Here is a 24428-nt window from a genome sequence, read left to right as displayed (position 1 = left end):
TGTGTGTGTGTGTGTGTGTGTGTGTGTGTGTGTGTGTGTGTGTGAACCCTCAAACGAAAGGATGAGTAGGCAGTGCGTGTTAGTGAGGTGAAGAATAACACCAAAAAAATGTAGAGTGCGCAGCCAGAGAGATAAAGTGAAAGCATCAATAGTTTCAAATATATAAAAACATCAAAGACAGAGCTTATAAACTGGAGTGAATGTTCTTGGATACAAAACAGCAGAATGGGGATATTGGTAATAAATTCAAGTGAGACAATGAACTTTATCCTGACTTCGCCAGTAGCAGGAGCTAAAACCTTTTTGGATGCATCATAATCCATCGGAGCCCTGCCACAATGATACAGACATACCATCAAAACAGACACAGATGAAAGAGGATTATGTTTTTTGCGTGTTCACTTTAAAGGTTTATCTTCAAGGAACAAATAGCTTGTGATTACTGATGTGTCACAAATTGTGTTGCATTCTCTCACTATTACACTCATACGACCTTTGTCGATTTGTAACACTTCTAAGGCCACGTTTACACGTACGGTTTTTACAAAAACGGTGATATTTCTCTGCATTTGGGCGGCGCATTTACAAATAAATGCAGCTACGACTCACCACAAACAATAATTCCTGAAAACTCCGACCACAGTGGAGATCAGGATAAAATCTGTGTCTCCGGTTGCATCTAAAGCTGATTTGCTAACATGGCTTCATGCGTCTCGTTACACTGCCCCCTACAGGTTTGGCATGCTCATGGCAGCTCTGAACCAGGTGTGTAAGCGGGTACACGTAAATAAAGATTTTATTTTTTTTTAACGCAGAGGGGGAAATATCAGTTTTTGTAAAAACCAGGGTATGTGTAAACGTGGTGTAAGTAACTACCAACACAAATCCTAAACCTCGCATCACAGCTTTGAGTCATGTCTTTTTTCTGCAAAATGACTTGTTTCCAGAAGGATAGTTTTGTCTTGAAGATTTGATTCGAAACGAGGGCTTGAAAGTTTCCACCATCTGGTTGATTACTTTAATCACTCGTTTTAGTTAGTATCCGTGACTGTAACTTTGTTACCTCACTGGTCATCCAGGGCTGCAAAATGTTGTAATGTGAGTATTACTACACAAAGCAGAAAAAAGGCAACAGTTTAACATGAACTTTTATATAAATTGATTAACTATTACCCTCATGGTTTTATATCACACCATATCTAATAGCAACACATCATGCATTTCTCCTTTTAGGACTAATTCTGTTACTTTTACGTTCAACACTCAAAACAGTATGTTTTACGAGAGGAATATTAGATCTATTATAGAATCGACAAAGATATATATTTCTTGTTCCTTTGTTGGAGCGGTTCCCTCACCGGTTATGTTTGTAGATATATTCTACATAAGAAATTGCCTACATAATGTATGCGCATATACGTACATGTACGCGCTTTCTTTAATGCCGCACCCAGATTTAAAAAATACGCCTTGAATAAATAGTAATAGCAGTAAAACTGCATTAATAATTCAATATGCTAAAACTTTCTAATCAAACCCCTTTCCTCATGCATGCCAGACCACTGTAGGTTGTTTGTACCATTACACCACTAACCGCACGCTGCACCGGGTGTACCCTGATTCAGCATTATTGCCTGATAGGAAAGCATCTTACTTTTGGTGCAGTATCCTTGACAATGTCCCACAACCACAACAACAGCAGGGGACGTCAGCGGCCAAAAGAGCGCTCTTCTATTTTCATGGGGAGACTGATGTTTATGAGGCAGGGGACCAGATCAGGACCAGGGGGACATCACTATCTGGGACAGAGCATCCATTCCATACCGCAAATACTTCCACTGTAATGAATCTGCGGGGAGGAAATCAACTTAATGAGGCAGGACCCATGTGACCATGGAGGAGAGAAAAGGAGGAGAAAGGTGTTGGGTGGGGGTTAAAAAAAAGAAGACAAAAGATGGATGGTTGCTCTCCTCGTTAATAAGCCCGGTGTAACAAATAAAGGGCTGTCAGGGGAGGCCTGGCAGGGGGTGAGGTGTGTGTTTGTGTGTGTGAACGGAAGTGTCACACCTGGCTGCTCATCTGGCTCAGGTCCTTGTTAACCTAACAGAGAGTTGGACAGTCACTTCTGATCCAGTGATGTGTCCTGTGACCCGGACAACTTTCCAACCTCTCAATGAAAATTGTTCAGTTTGTGAATATTTTCCAATCTGTCACTGTGATACTGAACTCAGAACCAATATGAATAAAAAAACTGTGGTTTTCACATCATTTGATATAGTCTGTGCAACTCCCAAATGTCAAACTGCTCTAATTACATATTACACAATTTATTTGTATTTGTATTCTATTTAACAATTTAACTGATATAAAACAAAAAAAAAAGAGAACAAACATTTTTAAAAAATCAACCTAATTTACAAGTTGATTTGACTTTTAAGGAATGTCATGTTACATTTTGAAACTGTCTATTTGAACAGGCACAAGTCAATTAACATCCTGACAAATGATTCTAATAATTAACAATTAATACGTATTAGACATTGACTACGTATATTTAGCCAAAGCCCTTTTATATTTGGATGATTTCATTCATCTTTCAAATAATGGCAATAAAAATGTGATTCTTTTGTTCAGGTGGTACATAAAGCACCAGTGATGTATTCAACCATATCACTTTTTATATTAGTGACATAAAGAGTGTTAAATGTGTTCACCTTCTCAATAGGAGACAATACAAAACACACATGGAGTACTTGTATTTAAATTTGAAGTACCACACATGAATGTTGGAATAAGTGAATCAGTAAAGGAGCAGATACATTTTCCCTTCGAAAACTGACACGACTTCTTACGTTGGAGAAGATGGCTACATACTAATCTCAGTTTCACGGTCCTGAATGCTTTTGGTTTGTCAAAAATTCATGGCACAAAACACAAAAATAGTCAGAACCGTCAGACTTAAAAAAAAAAACGTTAACCTCCCACAGTACTCGCAGCGATCTATAATCTAAGAAAGCGCATTAAATATGTATCACTCCTAAGGCACAAAAGGCTGCATGAAGCAAAGACAGAAAAAGATTGTGTATGTCCTGAAAGCACAGACACACAGTTCATACATCTGCCGGTTTATAAAACCATCTCTGTACACAACCGAAGTCACGGGGCTTGAACTGAAGCCAAAACTGATGCACCTTATGGGAGCTCTGTGTTTGTGTGACCAAGTTAATGGCCTCAGTCGCACACGGGGCCACAAGGTGAGCAAGCAATAAGGCGGAGGATGGAGTGCTGCAGAGAAAGAGAGAGAGAAGAGAAAGAAGAGAGAGATGAAGCTCTGATGGCTATTGTAATAACGGCAACTGCCACTGAATGAGCCTAAAACATAAAGAGTAATCAGAGTTGGTGAGGCCGCTCTTAAAGTGGCAGGCACAGAAAACCTGGACAGAAAGTGGCTGAGCTGTCAGTCACCCAGGACTGTCCTTGTGTATCGGGTTGGTGAATCAACTATGGGAAATATTTTTAGCTGTTAGTATCCGTTATCTGTAGTTTTTACAATCAGAGAAGAATGTTTGTATTGGTCATACTTTAAAAGTTCAGAGGCCACACACAGTCCAGTTGCATCTTGAGCGGTCTGGACTGGTAATATACTGCCAAAACATCTTTTAAATTTAAACTTAAAAAGATTGTATTTGTTGTGGCACAGAGTATACACAATGAAGATGACTATAATTTGCAAAACTAAAAAGTACGACCAAAAACGGCTTAAAATTTCAACATGAAGCTAAATTTATTGATGCCTTCTGGTGCAAAATACAGTGAAATGTCCCCGAAAAAATATATCCCATACCTGTTGCGTTATGCATATGCTTACAAAGTCACATTGACAACTTGGCTTTGAAGCAGTTTGCTACCTTTTGTGGTAGCAACACCAATATTTCAGCTCAGGTCTCAGTGTTGTATTGTGTCAACGATTTTTAGGGAAAAAAAATCATGTTTTCTTCAAATTTTTCCAATTTGCGTGGTGGTTTGGCAGGCCGGGATCGGAGCCTTGTGTGGGCCGGTTTTGGCCCACAAGCCTTATGTCTGACACCCTGGATTATTTGTCTTTAAAGCAGTGCCTAACATAAATAATGCATCATGACGGGAATATTATCTATTTCTTTTTCATCAATGTTTGATTATGTTCAAGATCAGTGAAAAAAAACGGTTTACTATAATCAGACAAATAAATGGTGACACACACGCACACCCACACACTTATTTTTTTAAACAGATATGTTGAGCTCTTGTCTTAAACATGGAGAACTAAACTGATGAATTAATGACTGAAACAACTCGAGGAAAACTCGATATTAATTCCTCTGTCTGGACGCCGCCCACACACCCCCTCGTCTGATATGTGAGTCGACAGGATCACAATCAAGTATCTCCAGTATGACACTTGTGCCCGCTGAAGAGGTCAAAGTGGGATGCATTATAAACCCAGCCCCCCCCCGCTGAGTGCCCTACACAACCCAATGGGGGAGGGGGGGGGGCCCACAGATGTCTCTTTGGACTGCCTTTGCTGGGGGCTTCCTCCTCATCAGGAAGATGAAAGCCATTAATCAGCAGTGTTAGTTCTTCTCCCAATCATTTCAGATAGAAGGGTTTGCAATCAAAGGCAGGGTCAGAAGTGGGTCGACTCGCTGCCCAACACTCTCCACAGGAAAAGGGAGAGAAAACTTCCGTGCTTTTGATGCTAATTTTACAAATTAGCAGAGTGATTGCTGAAATTAATGAGGTTTTTTTTTTTTTTTTTTTAAAGCTGCAAATGGAATTTATTATATACATCAAGTATTTTCTCGGCTGATATAAAGTGCAATTTCATTTTTAATGAATTAACTCACAGTGCAGCTGCTGTCACTAGTGTTTGTCACTAAAGAGTCCTCTTTTTTCCTCCAAATAAAGTAAAACAGGTCATACAGAAGTTTCGTGGTTATCCAAAAACACGCATGTGCGCTTAGTCTGTACCTGTACGTGGGAGTGTGCGAGCGTGTATATGATTATCTGACTGACTGACGGACTGGCAACCTGTCCAGCCTGGTCCCTGCCTTTAACACATTGCCAGCTGGGATTGACTTCAGCTCCCCCCTCGACAGTATATTTGGACAAAGTAGGTTGGAAGATGGATGGCTGTGTAGGACACATACACCACTTCTGATAGTTAGGCCTGAGAAACATCAATCAATGTGTGGCATTGCCTCTCTATTAAAAGCTATCATCACTTTTATGGTATCAATTATTTGGCAAAAGTGAGTGTCATTTTTCACATGGTGAAAAAAAAAAAAAAGAAAAAGAAATGACTACACTCTCAAAACCCTTTTTACGACTTTTGCCAATTATAATGGAAATGGGTTATTAGATTTAAGTGCTGCTGGTATATCAATCTTTTTTAACGGACGACGTGTCCCCTTTTGAAGCCATCTGGGGTCAAGTAACTTTTAACTTTGAAATAATTTGACAATGTTGACACGACAAATTGACTTTTTTCTTTTTGTGCATTATATATTTCGGTGTCATTGCCAAGTGGAAAAAACAACAAACAATGAAAACATCTCTTTCTTGTTTTGGTTCCGAGAAATGTGTTAATTTGACTTGTATGTAACATGTGAAGGTGGATTTTAAATCCCCATTCATCTGTTCTGCTCATTATTATCATGTCAATTTGGATTAAAGCATGAGCTGTCAATACAAAGAAGCCAGTGACAGGTGGGGTGGGGAAAAAAAAGAGTTTTATGTCGAGGTTTACAGTCATTTTCAACCCCGCATGCAATCACCAGTGTTGTCTGTCACTCCACACAAATCCTTTGCCAAAACACTCGAGCACACCAATTCAATCAGGTGAGAAGCGAGCTACAGCCTCCTTCAAGCTGCATCAAAGGGAATATCTGGGCGCCCGCGGACAGCCGAGCAGTAAACCCCTTCACCTCTTCAACCGTGTTTGCCTCAACAGGTCTGCAGCAGTTTGAACCATTAAACCATCTGCCTTGTTACTACCCGCTGCCCGAGGAAAAAAAAATAGAAATAAAAAATTTAATTGAAATAAACAACATAAAAATGAAGGTGAGGATTCTCCCACTCTGTGTCCTTGAGAAAAGTCAACTTTTACACTGAAGCGCCAATAAAAAAAAAAAAAAACTTCTGAAGTTACATGAGGCAGAGAACACAAACAAAAACAATAACAAGCATTAAAGTGAATCCATTCTGGAAAAAACAAAAACAAAAACAAAAGATAAATGTCATCTGAGTCTCAGCTTGGCAAACATTGAGTGATTGACGCAAGGAGACAAAAGAAACTGCAAGTTCCAATGAGTGATGGTGATGGCGTTTCGTAACTTAACAGCTGGGAAAACCGTTGGAAGTTGTAAACAAATATGTGTCACATTGATGAAATAAACATAACTCTGCAAATACATGACGTGGCTTTCACCAAGTGAAAACAAAATAAAACACTCGTGTGAAAGACTCTGCAGCCCTGTTGTTCATCCTTCAGCTTAACTCATTAAGATGTGCTGTAAAGTAGGTTTCTCCCTTTGTGTCCATTTTCCGAATGCTTTGGTTGAATTTCTATAAGATCACATAGTTTTATTTATTGATTTTTTATTGTGTATTTAAATGAATAGAACTATATAAATGCCCTCATATGATGTTTCAGGTTACGTTGGTTCAAATAATTCCAAAGTTGTGAAACATTCAGAAAAAAAAGGGTCTGTAAATGTGTGCCGCCCTTTTCAAAGCTTCATGCAGAAACAGAATCTTCAATCAGGACGGTATGCGAGAGGCGGCAGAGCAGCGTCAGCACAATGGAATTGCCGTTCTCCTTTTCTCTCTCCTAAGTGAAGAGTGTTGCACCGACCGCGCCGAGTGAATCACAATAATCCAGATATGATGAAGTGAAAGCTTGCATGACTACTTGCCAAGTTTGACACTGTGACTACAGCCATGGCCCTGAGCTCAAGGAAATAGGCTTTCACAGCTGAGCTTTTAGGTTTATCAAATTTGAAGGCAAATGTACCCCCTTCCCTCCACCCTCCCTTCAGAAAAACTTTTTTTTTTTTTTTGGCACATGTCTTAATACGTAGCCACAAGGACCCAAGAGATCCATTTGTGTCTGAGAGGATCTTGGTCACAGCCAGAGAAACTTTTTTTTGGCATCTAGGACAGAAGTTTTGCAGTTTCAAAGGAGGAAAAAAAAGGGAGGAAATTAGAGCGGGAAAAAAATACATTCAGAAAACGATGGACAGAACACAGTTTCATTTAAAGGAGACATATCATGCTTTTAAATCCTTCCTTTTTACATATAAATCATACAGTTGTGGTCTATACAACGCGAAACTGCAATGCTTGGGTCTGAATTCCTCATTATTATAGCTCCACAGGCCCCTTTTCAACCCCTTTTCTGATGCGCTTCTGAGAGCAACTCGTTTTGGGGCGGTCTCTTCAAATGCAAATGAGACACTTCATACCCCTCCTCCTCTCCAGGTTGCAGAGGTGACACTCGGTTCAACGTCACCCTGTTCGGCCATCTTTGTAGTTTGATAGAACAGATACAATTATCTAGCGGCGCAGAAACTTTATATTCACACATTATTTACAAAATGTCAACAACGGAAGATTTGTCCATCCAGCCATACATGTTGGAGCCAGAGTCGGACCCGGCGGAGCGAGATGAAAATGACGATGATGCACCTACAGAACAACGTCTTCATATGGATGTAACGCAATGGTGTGTTACTATATTTACACTAACTTCTCCATCCATGCCCACTACTACAATACTGCCTGTATTACAACGACTATTTAACACAGAAGTTACATTATAATCTAAAACGAGCACACAGCGCTAACATATGAAGACGGTGCAACTGCTAATGCAAACAAAACAATGACAGGGACGTCTTATCATCACACTTTTTAGCGTTATATACAGCTTACCGAAGTGCTCTGTTCGTCGTCTCCATAGATAGAAGGAACTGACCGCTCAATCAGACCAAGTCTTTCGGCAAATCCTTCTTTATACTGGCGGAGGTTGCTGAAGCAGTCGTCCTTAAAGTGATTCGCGCACACAAAAATGACCTTACCCACAGATGTGGGTACATTTCTGTGAAAAATAAAACTCAACCAGGCACTTCGAAAAGGTTCTGATGCTGGGAGACGGTGTAACGAAGCTTGTGGGTTACTACATCCAACAACCGAACATTTCCACTTATCCTCTCGTAACTTCGGTTGGACTACAAAATCGCAGCGAGAAACAAAAATGGCGGATTGCTCGAAATGTCGATGTCCTAATTTGGCAGTTCCGCTGAGAATACTGTGACGTCATTGTTCAAAAAACGTAATAGAGAATAGAAAAATCGAAACCGATCGCAAAATATGACCAAAACAGAATATAAAGATATCAACGGAGCACCTGAAGAGACTACTTTGAACTTTTCTGTACTTCTAAACACTCTAAATATACAACAAAATGCATTTAAGGGCTAAAAAAGTGGATTTAGCATGATATGTCCCCTTTAATTTTTAACAATTCTGTATCACAAGGACCTCAAAAAAAGAACGAAATATAATTGAGTACAGCTTGTTTACTGCAGCGCTATCTTCATGGAGTATTGTGACAGTTGTACACGTCTTTGTAGGTTGATATAATTAGTAATCACACTGTGTTTAGGGAGTGGAGTGCCTGAAAAAAACAAACAAAAGAAAACTTGTGTAGCTTGTGCTGCTGTGGCCTTTTGTAGAATTACTTTGTTATGGACTTGGGATGTGTTCTTATTTTGAGGTTTTCCTATTTCTAGTGAGACAGTGAGGATGCAGTCAGGTAAACAGGCAGGCAGGGGCGCTTTCATTTCCAGAGTCGACTTAAGCAGCGCGCCACACCTCCCACTTCTCTGCCGTTTATGCCTACAATCAGGGATTGCGAATGACAGCTCTCGTGCACCGCGGTGTGAGACCAACCTTTCCAACGATGTGTTTGTAAGTCAGGTGCGTTAATTACTTCCCATTTACACAGATGCACGCACACACATAAACCCCATGACATCTGACTGATTTCCAGCATTTTCCATATCCTGCTGGTTTGCATTCAGACATCAGGTTTAAGCCTAATGTGCCGACTGAACATCCCTAATGTGGATTAGCTATGCATGGCGGTGTCTGCCAGGAATCCTTCTCCCGTTAATGTGATATGACTAAAAGTGCAGCCGTGTTCGCCTGGGTTTGTGACTGTCTGTGTTTTTTGTGCAGCTTTGACGTGAAACCGTGCACTCTGAATAACTATGGCTTTCCTTTTATTCATTTATTTATTTATTTATTAATTTCGCACAACTCCACTCTGAGGATTATACATTATGTTTACTACTACTCTGACCTGGAAAAACATTTACAGAGTAAGAGATGCCAACAAGTTCACTGTTCATGAACTTACTGTTACAAATATTAAAAGGATTACGTGTGCGTGCATGTGTCTATAAATTTGTGTCCCTACAGTCCAACAAAGGACTTTTGCCTTTAAATCGATGTTTTGAATAAACAAGTGAGCCGCTTTTGGGATAATATTGCTGACTGCACATGCTGATGGTGCAATCTTTATAATGAATGATAGTCAAGCTGTGGAGATGTTAATGATTTACTATAGAGAACTGGTGATCCTCAGTAACCTGGCGGTGATTTGTGAGTGCAAGAATATTGACGCTGCAAATGTAGTGGAGGAGAGAGAGAGGTGTCTCAGATGTTTTATTTTAATTTCAATTAATCAGAAAAACCTTGCTGAGATTAAAAATCTCTTTTTCAAAGTGTCCTGGCCGAGACCAACAGCAGGACATTAAAGTTTCAGACAAAACAAGGTACACATAAAATTAGGGATGTCCCGATCCGATTGGTAGATATCGGATCGGGGCCGATATTGGTGATTTGTGAGTGATTGGGAATCGGTAAATCCAGCCGATCACCCCGCTGAGCTAAAAAAAAAAAAAAAAACTAAACGCGGTCCGCAACGTCACCTAATAACCACAACAATCATAGACTACAAGTTCCGGTCGAGCTGCAGAAGCTATATGCAGGCGGAGCGGGGCCATAGACCTATAAAACTAGAGTTATATATAGTGGTTTATGTGTTTTTGTGCAGGATTCTACTTCTAAATTTCTATGTGGTCTGTCTTCTTCTGCATTTTTGTTGTGTTTGGTGAGTCACAGCGCCCCTAAAGGTCTAGCGTGTGTACTACATGCCCTGAAGCCTCGTGTTGAGGAGTGTTCATAGTGAGGTGTGGACGGAAGTTTTTTGGGAGAAGGCCAGGGAGAAAAAAAAAGATAGTTTTTTCGTTGTGTGGATGTACCCTCAGTTTACAACAACAACTAAAGAAAAAGCCACAAAGCGGCAAACTCGGTGTGGCTTTAAAATAAAGGATAAGTACCCACAGGGGAGCGATATGGTGAAAAAAATAACCCAGAAGGTTACACTAGCTTGAAGAGAGAGTGGGATATTCTGAATAAGTTTTTGAGAGAACTATGTTCAGACTACTTTTGTCAAACAGATTTTACCACTTTGAAGTGGAATTAAGTGTTTATAATTCACATTGAAATGTAAATGTTTCGTGACAATTCAGGTCAAACCTCTCATACTGCTTTAAGTTAAACTGAAATTTAATACACAAAGAAGTTACATTGGAGCCTAAGAGCATTTATGTTTAAGTCATTCTGAGAAGAATTTTGATTCAATAAGTGAGTTTGACAATAATTTCTAGCTAAACAAAGCTTCTGCCAATAGTGCTTTTAGCGTCAGACATCTTAGTTGCTCCAAAAATAGACTATTGAGTCTATTTGCCATAGCAATGTAAGTATCGGATCGGGTAAGTATCGGTATCGGCCGATACTCAATTCTGAAAAATCGGATCGGTATCGGGGGCCAAAAAGTGTGATCGGGACATCCCTACATAAAACATAACAAAAATAAATCATGAAAAAAAACACAGAATAAATAAAAACTGTCCAGAAATTAAAATCAAGTCCATTATTCGAATCATCTGCAGACATATGTGTCTGGCGTTCAAGTTTGTGGCCCCATTTGCTAAAAACTTGAACGCCTTTTTATCCCAGTTCAGTCCTGTTCAATGGTGAATTTACCACCAGCCAATTCACGAGGCACGCACGATTGTGATTAAGTACAATATCATAATTGGCTTGATTGATATTATAGAGTACAGTAAAATACTGTAAATTAAACCCTGAAATACTAATTTAAGAAGGTCTACAGTTCAGTTAAAACCTCCATAACAAACTTAACTTAAAGTGAACTGAAGAGGAGACTGACACGAATGAATCAGAAATGATGTATGTCTATCCAAATATAATGAATTTTTTATTATCTTTTTTTTTTTTAAGAAGTAAATAAAAAGAACAGCCCATTGTTGGAACGCTGCAGTCAGAAAAATAGGTCAAACAACAAGTGACCTTGACCTTTGGCCACCAAAACCTCATCAATCATTCCTGTGACAGGTTTAACATTAATGTCACATTTGAAAAAATTCCCTGAAGGCGGTCGTAAACTAAAGCAATCATGAGAAAACATGAGGTCAAAGTGACTCACCTTTGACATCTGGCTCCCAAAATGTGATTGGTTCATGATGTAGTCCATACAAACATATGTATCAATAAATAAACACACTTTAGGGATTTCTGCAGATTTCCCTTTGCCAAAAATGAGACACCCATGAAAAACCTTGAAATTTAGCCACTAAACTCTAGAGAATGAAAACATTCTCCATTGTTGAATCTATATTTTGAACATATTTGAACAATTATTATCAGATATATAATATATGTTATCAGAATGAAATGGATACCTATGTGGAAAAACAATGTTTTCATAATAGCTGATAAGATTTTGTTACTCTTCTTCGTCTTTTGCCATTTTCCCATTTTGGCTTGCCACAGAAGTTCAACCATGTTTCTCTGTCACATAATTCACCTGCATGTCCTCCCTCGATTCCTGCGGCAGACCACAGGACGACAATACATATGGTATCTGATAAACTGCCCCAGTGTCAGCACAACTCCTTAGCCATTGTTTCCCAGTCTTGACCCTGAGTCACAAACTTGAGGACAAAATGATTTCATGCTTTTATCTTGACTGGCCGACAGAAACAGTGTGATTGTAACAGTGATTGATGCTTGTGACTCGAGGTTGACAGCCGGCAAACATGGCGCAAAACAATTGCTTTGCTTGTCTGAGAAACGTCATTTCTTTTAAAATGTTTCAACATCAAACCCACGTCAAAGCCCCGGGTCTAGGCCTCGGATTGCTCAGAGGTATGCCTCACAGGTATCACGCCAGGTATCAGAGGGCAATTTTCACTTAGAAAGAAAGGCGTCAAAAGTGTTAACCTGTGCTATTTTCAGTGATGCAGCAAGACATCAAAGATCCAGCTGCATCGCAACATTAACTTTGGACTTTGTTTTTGTTGAGCAGCAATATGAAGTGACTCAACAACCTAAAGGTGTACTTTCTCTATCTTCTCTATTTTGCTCTGGAGTTCAATAAGAAAACTGACCCAGATCTGTAATTTAAAAAAAAAAAAAAAAAGTAAATGATCTAACATGTTAAGACTTTAACTTTAACAGAAGTAAAATCAAGAAAAAGTGAAATCAACTGTGGGATAACTACACCACAACACAAAGAAAATGTGCTTTTCCTTTGAGGTAAATGCTCGCCCTCATAAACAAACAACCAACACACCATTGTTCCTCAAACACAACCAAAACGTGGCGCAATTTGAGTTTTATAGCCACAACAGATGGTGGAATAAATGAAAGAGACTAAGAAGATGAAAACAAACACACTCAACATGCTGCTCATCAGCAAACTTTGAGGAAAACAAAAACTTCACTTTGACATCCACCTGCAGTAATCACAAGGCGCAGATGACATGCATGCCTCCTCCACGTCGTCATTAATTTCAGCTCTTCTTTGAACTTTTCTAATATCTTAAAACAGCTCATTGATCTGAACGCTCAGAAGCCCTCTGCAGAGTGGAAACTAAAGCAGTACCTTTGAAGAAGCAGTCCTTGCTGTGTACCACATAGATCCGTCTCCTCTCCAGGCAGGCGGTGCGGTAAACCTCGCAGTGGTTCTCGTAGAACCTGCCGTCCGAGCCGCACACCGGCACGAAGGAGGGCCGGCATTTTTCCTGGCAAACACACTCCGCCCTACCAGTTTCCGCCATCAGAACGCATTGTCGACCCCGTCCACAGTAGGTCCTCCGACAGGGCCCTCCGTCTGGTTCAGAAAGGGCTGCAAGGGCGAGAGCAAATAGGACTTATACTTTCATCAGTTTCGTTTGTTGACACGACTCTGATCTCTGAAGGAAGGAGATGGAGATCAACTGAGGCTGCACAAGAACAAGAGGACCAGACACACATTTTCAAGAAACAAGGACACGGTTTCCTAGAGTTATTTATGGAAAACAATAACAAGAGAATCTACTATGTGCAGTCCCGAGCAAAAAACCCTCTCAGTCTACAAGAAATATAGCGTCTGTTTTTCAAAATCCTGACAGCCATAACAGAAAATACTACGAAACTTTAAAGAGTTTTGAAATGTTATGATTGTCTGAAATGAGTGCGTTTTCAGCACAGAGGGAGACAATTACATCACAAATTAATTTTGCCATTCAGAACACAAACACATTTGACGTCCCAGAAGAGTGTTATTACTGATTGTGGAATACATTGCATATGTGACTGCAATAAAGAGAACGCATAAAGTGTAATGCAGTTGTAAAACAATATCAGTTAAATTCAAGATTTAGATGTCTGATTCTTACTGCTCTATGTCTCAAACAAACCGAGTCCAGCATATATTCTGACAAACAAAGAGGTGCAAACCTGCATATTGAGAGACACCCAGGGTCTGCCTTCAGCCTTTAGCAGCACACACACACACACACAAATATACACAACACACACTCTCTTCGGGTCCTGCCGACACACACAGGACTGCTCGGACTGGGACACCTTGCATCTTGCCCTGGATTTGACCTATTCCCACTAAAAGCAAGTCAAAAAGTTGCTGATCGAGCCAGATGCCCCACCTTGGATTGATCCCTTCTGGCTTCGTAAGCTTGACCTTTGACCTACGAGCCATGGGGTTACTGCAGTAAGGAATCGGTGCTCAGACACAAAAAGACTATGGTGCCTCAGCTTTATTTAAAAAAAATAAAAATAAAAAATGAAATAGGACTAGGAATAGGAACAAAATTGAAATTCAAGCTGGAGTTTACTCAGTATTTATACAAGCATGAAAGAAGCCAGTCAATATCAGCAAACATGAACCACTCCTACACAGACCACCCACAATGTTGACTTCATGAGAAGAGATGCAACCTAGCGTATTTCATTAAAGATTAAAAGAGCTGTGTACCCTTACGTGTAAATAAACACAACAGAAATTCATAGAAAATGAGACAGAAATTCTGTGAGTGTGTTATTTTTCAAAACTCTACTTGTGGATTACAACATTAAACTACTTGTGCCGCCCATGTTGGTTAAGCCAATGTCAAGAGCTGACGTTTTACAGGTAATATAAAAAACAATGAAGGTTTGGTGAAAAGACAAAGCTTTTCCCTTAATTTACTTAGTTTCAGATTTTTTCATTTTATTATACAATTTCAAGCAGTTTGTGTCTTTGTTTACCTCCAAAGGTAACAAACCCCGTTTTTCACCACATAAATCAGATCTCGACTGTTAGTTGTGGCAGTGTAAAAAAAGAAGAAGAAAAAAAGCATGATATTAAGAAACTGAGAATTAAAATGAAGAAAGGAAACATTTTAACATATTTTGAACATTTGAATTTATGAACTTGCGCAACAAAAATGCTTTCCATGGTACCTTCCTTCCAGCTATGTGGCTCTATCAACGATGCATGAATAAAACTCCACATCACAGAGAGACTTAGTGGCCATTGTGTTGCTGCTGTTTTGAAGTTGAGTCCGTTACGATGCGGAGAAGAGGTCAGCGCTATCATCCCTCAGTAGAACAAGACTAAGACGCATACTGGCTTAAAGGGGACATATCATGCTAAATCCACTTTTTTAGCCCTTAAATGCATTTTGTTGTATATTTAGAGTGTTTAGAAGTACAGAAAAGTTCAAAGTAGTCTCTTCAGGTGCTCCGTTGATATCTTTATATTCTGTTTTGGTCATATTTTGCGATCGGTTTCGATTTTTCTATTCTCTATTACGTTTTTTGAACAATGACGTCACAGTATTCTCAGCGGAACTGCCAAATTAGGACATCGACGTTTCGAGCAATCCGCCATTTTTGTTTCTCGCTGCGATTTTGTAGTCCAACCGAAGTTACGAGAGGATAAGTCGAAATGTTCGGTTGTTGGATGTAGTAACCCACAAGCTTCGTTACACCGTCTCCCAGCATCAGAACCTTTTCGAAGTGCCTGGTTGAGTTTTATTTTTCACAGAAATGTACCCACATCTGTGGGTAAGGTCATTTTTGTGTGCGCGAATCACTTTAAGGACGACTGCTTCAGCAACCTCCGCCAGTATAAAGAAGGATTTGCCGAAAGACTTCGTCTGATTGAGCGGTCAGTTCCTTCTATCTATGGAGACGACGAACAGAGCACTTCGGTAAGCTGTATATAACGCTAAAAAGTGTGATGATAAGACGTCCCTGTCATTGTTTTGTTAGCATTAGCAGTTGCACCGTCTTCATATGTTAGCGCTGTGTGCTCGTTTTAGATTATAATGTAACTTCTGTGTTAAATAGTCGTTGTAATACAGGCAGTATTGTAGTAGTGGGCATGGATGGAGAAGTTAGTGTAAATATAGTAACACACCATTGCGTTACATCCATATGAAGACGTTGTTCTGAAGGTGCATCATCGTCATTTTCATCTCGCTCCGCCGGGTCCGACTCTGGCTCCAACATGTATGGCTGGATGGACAAATCTTCCCTTGTTGACATTTTGTAAATAATGTGTGAATATAAAGTTTCTGCGCCGCTAGATAATTGTATCTGTTCTATCAAACTACAAAGATGGCCGAACAGGGTGGCGTTGAACCGAGTGTCACCTCTGCAACCTGGAGAGGAGGCGGGGTATGAAGTGTGTCATTTGCATTTGAAGAGACCGCCCCAAAACGAGTTGCTCTCAGAAGCGCATCAGAAAAGGGGTTGAAAAGGGGCCTGTGGAGCTCTAATAATGAGGAATTCAGACCCAAGCATTGCAGTTTCGCGTTGTATAGACCACAACTGTATGATTTATATGTAAAAAGGAAGGATTTAAAAGCATGATATGTCTCCTTTAACTTAAAAGAGCCCAGTCCACATACTTATAATCAAACTGCTGAAAACAGAAATTGAATTTGCCTGGAGTATAATCATGTCCACGCTCTCAGTATATTGAGTCTCAGTATATCAATAATGGAGGTAATTCGCTGTTGTCAGAGGACAAAAGTCCAGTAATTGCATAAAGACAACTTAAATGTCTACGCAAAGAGACAGACAAGCACATGATCACACACTTCAATACGGCAGCACCTCACACTCAGACCGAGGTGTCAAGCAGGCGAGGGCACGCACTCGTTTTCAGTCGCTGTCCAGCACACGTCATATGTGCTTGCAAACCCAGGCACATTGTCAAATATGCTCGCACACACACATACACAACGCTGAAATAATTACCTACCCAACAGACATGATGATTAATTGACAAAACTTTTTCAGCCTCATCATATAGGAATGCAATTTATGTCAAATTAAGAAATAAGAATCTTTTGCCAAGCCTTTTCAGTACCATTTGGCATTTTACGTTCTAGTCAATTAATAAGAATTAATTGGTCAAATTGTTGGTAGCACGCATAATTAATACCTGTCGCTTAAGAAAAAAAAAAAAATGAGCAGGACAGCCCAAGGTATTAAGAGTCTCGCCTGACTCGTAGGCTGCACTTCTTGGTCAGAATTAAACATTAGGAATTAACAGAAGCTGTAGTTTGGGGGTGTGCCAGGTAGCTCACCCCTGGGGTATGTAAGCGGCAGAGAAGATGTAGGGAGTTTAGACCGATTCAATTCCACTTCATCCAGTTTACTAATTGTTCTACGTGTCTCTGAAAAGCATCTGTGGGAAATGCAAAATAGTCCAGCTCCCTCGCGACCTTGCTGCTCATGTCAAGGTCGGGGACGATTACGAGATCGTTTGTATTCTCTGAGCGTGAGAGATTAAACGCTTAGCAACAACCGCCCAGTTGCGGTTACCCACTAGTGATGGTTCTTCTGTTTGCTTTTTATTCCTTTTCTTCTTGTTTTCTTTTTACATCCACCACAGCATTTCTCTTCACTCGATCAGCCCTCTTGGCCTGTCCGAGTTTGCCCAGAGACAGAATATCAGGACGGCGGCCGCTCCAACGACACAAACAATAGCACATAAAAGTTCCATTTACAATACACAAGTTGTGTGACATTTTGCTAAGTCCTTGCTCCGTGTTCATTCGCACCGCAAGTCCTTTGTCTCATGCTCTCTTGGACCATGTTGGCTGCAATTGTGTGCTCGCTTAAGAGGCTAAAAGTGTCGTCTGATAATCCCCCTTGTCTAAGCCTCTGGCACAGCACTTATGAATGGCTCTTGCGAAATCAGGCGTTCAGTAATACCAAGACAATGCCAGGCTGACCATCCAGAGTCAAGCCTTGCATCCTGTCACTCTTGTTTTAATGTTTTTTTTTCTCTCACCTCTGCTTCACTGGGTTCTTTGTCTTTGATTTCCTTTCTTTCTGCTCTCTCCATATTTTTGTTAATATCTGTCTGGTGGAGGCTTCAGAGCAACTGAGTATTGTCCTCGATGATCAGAGAAGTGCTTTTTTTTTTTTTGTTAAAGGAATACTGTTGATAATAAACTGAAGCAAGAGGGATTTGGAACAAGTGCTAAGACCATATTGGCTTATCTCACTGACATTTTTTAACATTCAAACATAAGTCTCTTCCTTTAGTCACTTTTATGTAAGTTTAAGTGGATGAGAGTTTAACAGTTTAGCAACTGACTGTTGCTTCATTTGTCCCTGAACGCTGCAATCTGGACAACTTCAGCCCTCAGCCACTACGATTAAGTCTTTGGTAATGTGAATCCAGAGCAAAACGCACAACATACATGCATACAATTGTGTATCCATTGTACAGCAGTACGTGCACACGCAACAGATTTCAAAATATATCCCTTCACCCGAGCAGCAAAGCACTTATGTCAAAATCCTCTCTCCTTATTTAGCAGCTAAATTTCGCCTCAATGTATTTAGACCCGAGGCAAGACTCTCAAGCTTCTTAAATCTCTTCAACATTTAAAGGTAATCATAACAAACTTTATTTTGTATTTAATCCAGCTCCGTAGAGGGATAGGTTGTTGTTTTTGATACACGCTCCTCAGAGACTGAGGGACACTGTCGACTTTCTTACTAATTAGACTGGAAGAGCATTTGCCCCTGTGATGTGGGACTCACCGCCTGCAGCAGTACTGTGTTAGAAACCTTGCTGATGCTCCACGATGTTGATGCTGCAGCGGCAAACCCTTCAGGATATCAGTATTTGACATTAACAGAAGCACTTCTGCCAGCGGACAGCCCTGTTGAATGTGTCATCTTTTTTTTCACGTGTTACAGTTGTGTGCATGAATAAACTGTTTATCTGTATATGTGGTTGTTGTTTTTTTGTCAGCCTAAGAAAAGCGCGTTCACACCTGCTGATGCTGGAGATCATGGTATTTGCTATGAACCAGCTGTAGATAATTAAATGTGGAGACGCGCCGTCAAACACTGTCTCCCCTGTGCTGCGCAGTCGGACAAAGCACTTCTGACACGCACACTGAGCTGGAATATCAATGGATAACAGCGGCCCTTGGTGATATGTAAGATACACTGTGGCGTACACGCAGATAAGAGTAACCTGCTGGTTTCTGCTGCATTCCCCCCAAAGTGATTTTATTTTTCTAAAGAAAACCAGGGATGGACTCTGACTTACAAATATCCAGAGGCAGAATCTCCTGCTGAGTCTGTTGTGTCCATCATCTCAACATTTCTAGTGAACCTTCATTACATAATTTTTTCTTTTTTTTTCATTTATTAAGGAATAGTATATTAATTACACTCTGGGGGCAGCGTTGATGATACAATTGCCAGTAGGAAAAAAAATTTGTATGTAAATCAGTGATTTCACTGGGAACCATTAAAAAATATTGCAAGATAATTAAATAACTAAGACCTTTGGACAAAAACTAAACACAAATCTTTAACAAACTCATTGTGATACACAAAACCCCACAGAGTTTATGAAGGACTAGTCATGTCTCATGCTCAACAATATGTTTGTGGTCCCACTACTGCACCATTATAGTAGTTAGTAAAACAACAGGTAATCATTATTCTGCAAACACTAACTATGACTTCATCCAAACACTTCCTCAGCAGCATGTATTTTAACAAACTGGCAAATGTTAACCTCGCTCTCTGACAAATAGGAAGACTACATGTTGACAAAACTCAACACGCCAGGATCATCATGCATTTACAATTTTAACATAATCAGGTTTGGCAATGTGGACTGATATAGAATATAAATGATGGTAACTGATAAGAGTAATAGTTTTATTTTCCTACAAATACCAAAAAATGAGAAGGAAACAAGAATGCCTTCATGATGTCAAAATCATAAAGTAATGACATCTTCTGTAATCACTACTTATTCTGCACAATTTCAAAGATTAGGCGATATCTGCTTCACTGCATGCATGATCTATTAAACAAAATAAATGTCTACATTGTCAGTAGTCATGTAGATGTGAAAAGAAAATGTAACCTGATGTTGACGCTGGATAACGCAATTAGTTATGAATCAATCATAATTTTGCCATTTACTTACAATACGTCAATACGTCACATATATATATTGATTTGTGTTACTTTGAGTTACGTTGTCTCAGACTCACCGAGTGCTGCTAAATGCTAAGCTAAGCTTAACACATAACATTGGTGTGTTGAGTAAGTTCTTTTTTTTTTCTCTCTCTCTCTCTCTCGCTTTTCAGCACCAGTTCATTGATACAACCTCACGTGCACACATGTTGGTACTATGAGTAAAATGCTAATAAAGAACAGGATGCAAATAATCTGCAAACCTCATAAACTTATATTTTATTCATGACAGAATCAGACATTTCAGTCTGGCTGACAGTGCTGGTCAGACTGTGGAAGCATATGAAATAGACAAAATGCAATGCTTATCTTTGCCTGACTCGCATCAAAAGACAACCAACTGCAGCACTCCTTCATGAAGTAACGGGAGATAATTACATTTAATTCTAACTTGCCACAGAACCATTTTTCTCCATTAAGTGCAGCAAATGACCCATTACCTCCATGACTTTTTGTCTTAATAGCAGGTCAGCCATTACCTCAGTGTTCAGTGAGTGCAAACCATCGTGGTCAGCCAACTCTTATGAAAGTGATTTATTGATAGGTGAATACAGTGAATGGAGCACAGATGACGTATGGCTTGACTTGAATCCAATCAGTTCTTAAAGCAAGCTTATACCCTCACATCTTCACACGTGGGAGTTTAATACCGTCATGTATTTGCAATTAAAATAAATAAATTATGAGGACAACAACGACTGAAAACAACAGTCTAGTCAGGTGCATTAACTCTTTTCAGAAAGCTGGCTGTGTGTTTTGAAACATGTTCTGAAACATAAATTGACAATCTTGAAATGGACTTTGACCACTCGAGCGCCATCACAAAATAATCAGTGTGGGGATACTTATTATACTTACTAATGTCTGAAGTGGATGACGGTGAAACTCAAGAAAGCAGTCATGGCTGATTAAGTTCACTTGTCGAGCCCCTTAAGACATGCTGACTCTGTTTTCCTTCCTATGCTGCCCTCCCTCTGTTCTTCACATTATTGATTGAGAGGGATGAAAAAGGGAAGATGTAATCAAGTGAGAAGCTGCTTGCTGCTGTTTATGTTTATCCCCATGTTAATGGTGCTGTAACAATAAAAGCCTGAGATGTAAATTTGTTGCATTGTTGCCATTACGTTGCAAACCTAGCAGCAGATAATCATTTGGATAAGTGCTTGGGTAATATGAATTTACTGCAGAAAGTATGACACTCTGAAACGACCTTTTTTTTTTTGTTACAGACAATAACGATGCCGGCTGGAGAGGAAGACCGACTCGTCCTCTGTGGTGCATGTATATTGAGTCGGTGCCTCAGACAAAATGTCACAGGGCACATCTCGCCGGTTCAGCTGATAGTTCTTTATTGATCCTCTGAATCCGATGCATGTGCAGCAGCTTCACCGAGAGCTTCACACCCTTTGAAAGAGTGACCTCGGAGTGCAGATCGGTGGCTGCTGCTGCTGCTACCTGGGCCTCCCACATAGTGCACCGCCTTCTATATGTGCTGGACTTTCTAAAGGGGCTTTGTGGGTAATTGGTTGCCCAGTGGAAGCTCATAAAGCAAAAGATCATTAATTTAATTTGATTGAAAAGCATCTGATTTGCTCAAGCGATTGGCTCTCTGTCACAAAGCCTGAAGCTTTTTAGTACTGAAGCAACTCAGAAATCTGCCTCTGTTCACTGACATGTATGACACACAATGGAGATACACATGCAATGTAACAATATCTTTTTTCCAGTGCCACAGCTGCATTTGTGTTTAAAGATATTGCTCAAGAAATGTCAGACTCTCAGTCACATTTGTGAGATTTAAGCATAAAAAAATGTTAAAAGGAAAATTATAATAGAGAGATGACAGATGTTTTCTCTGAGAAATGCCACATGAGACTGCCCACAGGGTATGGAAATCAGAGCAAAAAAAAAACTAAAAGCAAAGGGAAATCATGCAAGGCATGAAGAGCTGGTAAACCAACTGGGAGGACAAAGCTTTGTCATACAGGAAGACTGCAGTAATACCAGAGTGAGCAGGCGTTCACACTGGGCACCCGTCAGTCACATGGCCACATCGGTTACGACGTGACGGGGATCGTTTTCCCACCCTGTGGGCTGCCCTTCCCAGGGGATTCAGAATTATTCGTGAGGATGGCAAAGCTATTTCATCTGAATTTCTGATGCAGCCTGTAGATTTTCACAAATATATTCACAGCCAGAAAAAGGATAAAAACAGACTCCCTGTGATGAAAAGTTCCGATGACCCATTTGTTTTTAATTAGGACTTTAGCAACCATTAGGAAGTTTTCATGTTATATTCAGACATTTTCTTTTTGTTTAGTTTTTTTAAGATGGCTAACTAATGCTTATTATTTCTTTACTCTGACTAATATTGCAGTTCCAGTTGATCTTAATTAAATTCTGAACTTCATTAAATCCTATGTTGTTCTGTATGTGGGAAAATATTTTTGCATTTGTATTTACAAGTCCAAAGCTCTGCAGAGCAGAGATCCACACTGAATACAAACTAGCCTGAGTGGTTATGCTTTGTTCATGGAAAACATCTGACAGTTTCATCCATGTGCGCGCTGCACACCATCTGCTCCAACTCCAGAGAGCGCCGCGTTTAAAAGGCTGCTGCCATACATGCCTGCAGAAGGTGTGTGTGTGTGTGTGTGTGTGTGTGTGTGTGTGTGTGTGTGTGTGTGTGTGTGTGTGTGTGTGTGTGTGTGTGTGTGTGTGTGTGTGTGTGTGTGCGTGTGCCCACACACGCATGTGTTTTACATGTCTGCATATGTTTGTAGTGGTAAAGCACACTTAAAAAGGAAACTCTTCCAACTGATCTCTGAAACTCAAAACTCGACAAAGAAGAACTCTAGTCAGAAGATTATTTTCTGCAGTTCTGCCTTTACTGCATCCACCGCTATGGTGGCAGCAATATACATCTTGAGCCTCTTCGTGTTAGCACTCTCAACAAAGCAACATGAGGATGAAAAAGGGCTCTGGAGTGCAGTTTCACTGCAGTCAGTTTGAGCACACATGAAGTTTGGGGAATATAATTTATCCTAGAAAAATAAAGCTTAGAAATTCACAAGTATATATAGATATATGGTGAGAGGGTAGTTTGGTAGGTTGATAGATATATATAGTTTTTATATAAATGTGGGCGAGGAATTGAATATGAATATTAGTGTGTGCTGTTGTGTTTCATTGGGAAAAATGTATTGCCCCCTATTAAATATACAGTTATACCAAAGCTGTGAAGCTTTCTAATGCTTCTCTCCTACTACTCTCCATCCCTTTATTATCAACAACATCTTAATCCCTCTGATCCATCTTCAGCCTCATTTTGCTCTCACCTCTCACCATTTATCTTTCTATTTATACATCTCTCAACAAGATACGCCGTATTTCTGCTGACAATACACCTGCACCTCCCTTCCCGCAGGGCTCTGGGAGAATAGAGACCAAGAGCTCACAATGGCCTCGCTCCCACAGCCGAGATGACTAATAACCCCTGCAGGGCAAGAGGCTACAGAGTCGTGGCAAGGTGTGCCCCTTCACTGGGTGGGCTTTGGCTGCTTAATGCTCTTTTCTCACGGAGATGCCTTGTGAATCAAATATTGTGTTTCCAGTGTAAACAAGTTCCACGACAGGATTCTCCTCGTGAGGAGGATCAAGACGATGTCAGCTGAATATGGAGGCAAGGGCCCACCCAGATCAAGACACCAGTTCATCACGGACAATCATACACTCACTTTCACTCCTATGAGCAAAAGGGACAATTTAGAGTCACAGATTAACCTCGGGCACATATTTTTGGACAATGGTAAATAATATAATATAAATAAATAATAATATAAATAAATAGTAAACTGCTAGTTTCTTTTTTGCAGGTAAAACACTCATACAATGTTTTCATCTATACATGATGAACCTTCACTTGTAGATTCATAAAGCAATTATAAGAAATATATAATAGATGTTTTTCTGTTTTAAATATGCATTTCATGCCTGACTGTGTGGGTATAGCAGAGGGAAAGTGTATGCGGCGCAAGAGGAAAATAATCTACTATGCTCATGTTGATCGTAATGTTTTGAGGCTGTGATAAGCTTTTAAAGACCATTTAGATTTGATGAGCTCACCAAACGCAGCGCTGCATGTCAGCTGCAGGCAAACACTCAGTGTAAAATGTACCACAGCGTACGCACCGGGCCGCAGTCAAACAAGTGGTTTCACGTTCTTGGTTTTGACAAGGGCAATTACAACTCAGAGGGATTATAAATCTGATTTAAAACACCAGCTTAAAAAGTTCCGAAACAAAAAAATGTTCACTTAACAAAACAAACCCGAGGTGTTGAATTGTGTCTGATGCTATTTGAAATGAAGTAAAGAGCAACAGTAGCTCTATGACAAGACATGCTACCGATACCTCTCATAGTTTCATCATATCAGGCCT

At 40.0% G+C, this 24428-nt stretch overlaps 1 protein-coding gene across 3 annotated transcripts in view; it reads right to left on the bottom strand.

Moving 5' to 3' along the window:
• fstl4 (follistatin-like 4) overlaps positions 1–24428 on the bottom strand; it is a 209627-nt gene that overhangs the window by 119167 nt on the left and 66032 nt on the right. For 2 of the 3 annotated variants that reach the window (XM_080483999.1, XM_080484000.1), the window contains exon 4: positions 13079–13321. The exons of the other annotated variant lie outside the window; for it this stretch is intronic. In XM_080483999.1, the coding sequence (XP_080340125.1) occupies positions 13079–13321 (243 nt within the window). The remainder of the gene's footprint in view (positions 1–13078; positions 13322–24428) is intronic. 3 annotated transcript variants of the gene reach the window in all.

The sequence above is a fragment of the Lipophrys pholis genome (genome assembly GCF_963383615.2).
Source record: "Lipophrys pholis genome assembly, chromosome: 16".
In the NCBI taxonomy this organism is placed as follows: domain Eukaryota; kingdom Metazoa; phylum Chordata; class Actinopteri; order Blenniiformes; family Blenniidae; genus Lipophrys; species Lipophrys pholis.
This window is presented reverse-complemented; position numbering and strand designations above follow the sequence as displayed.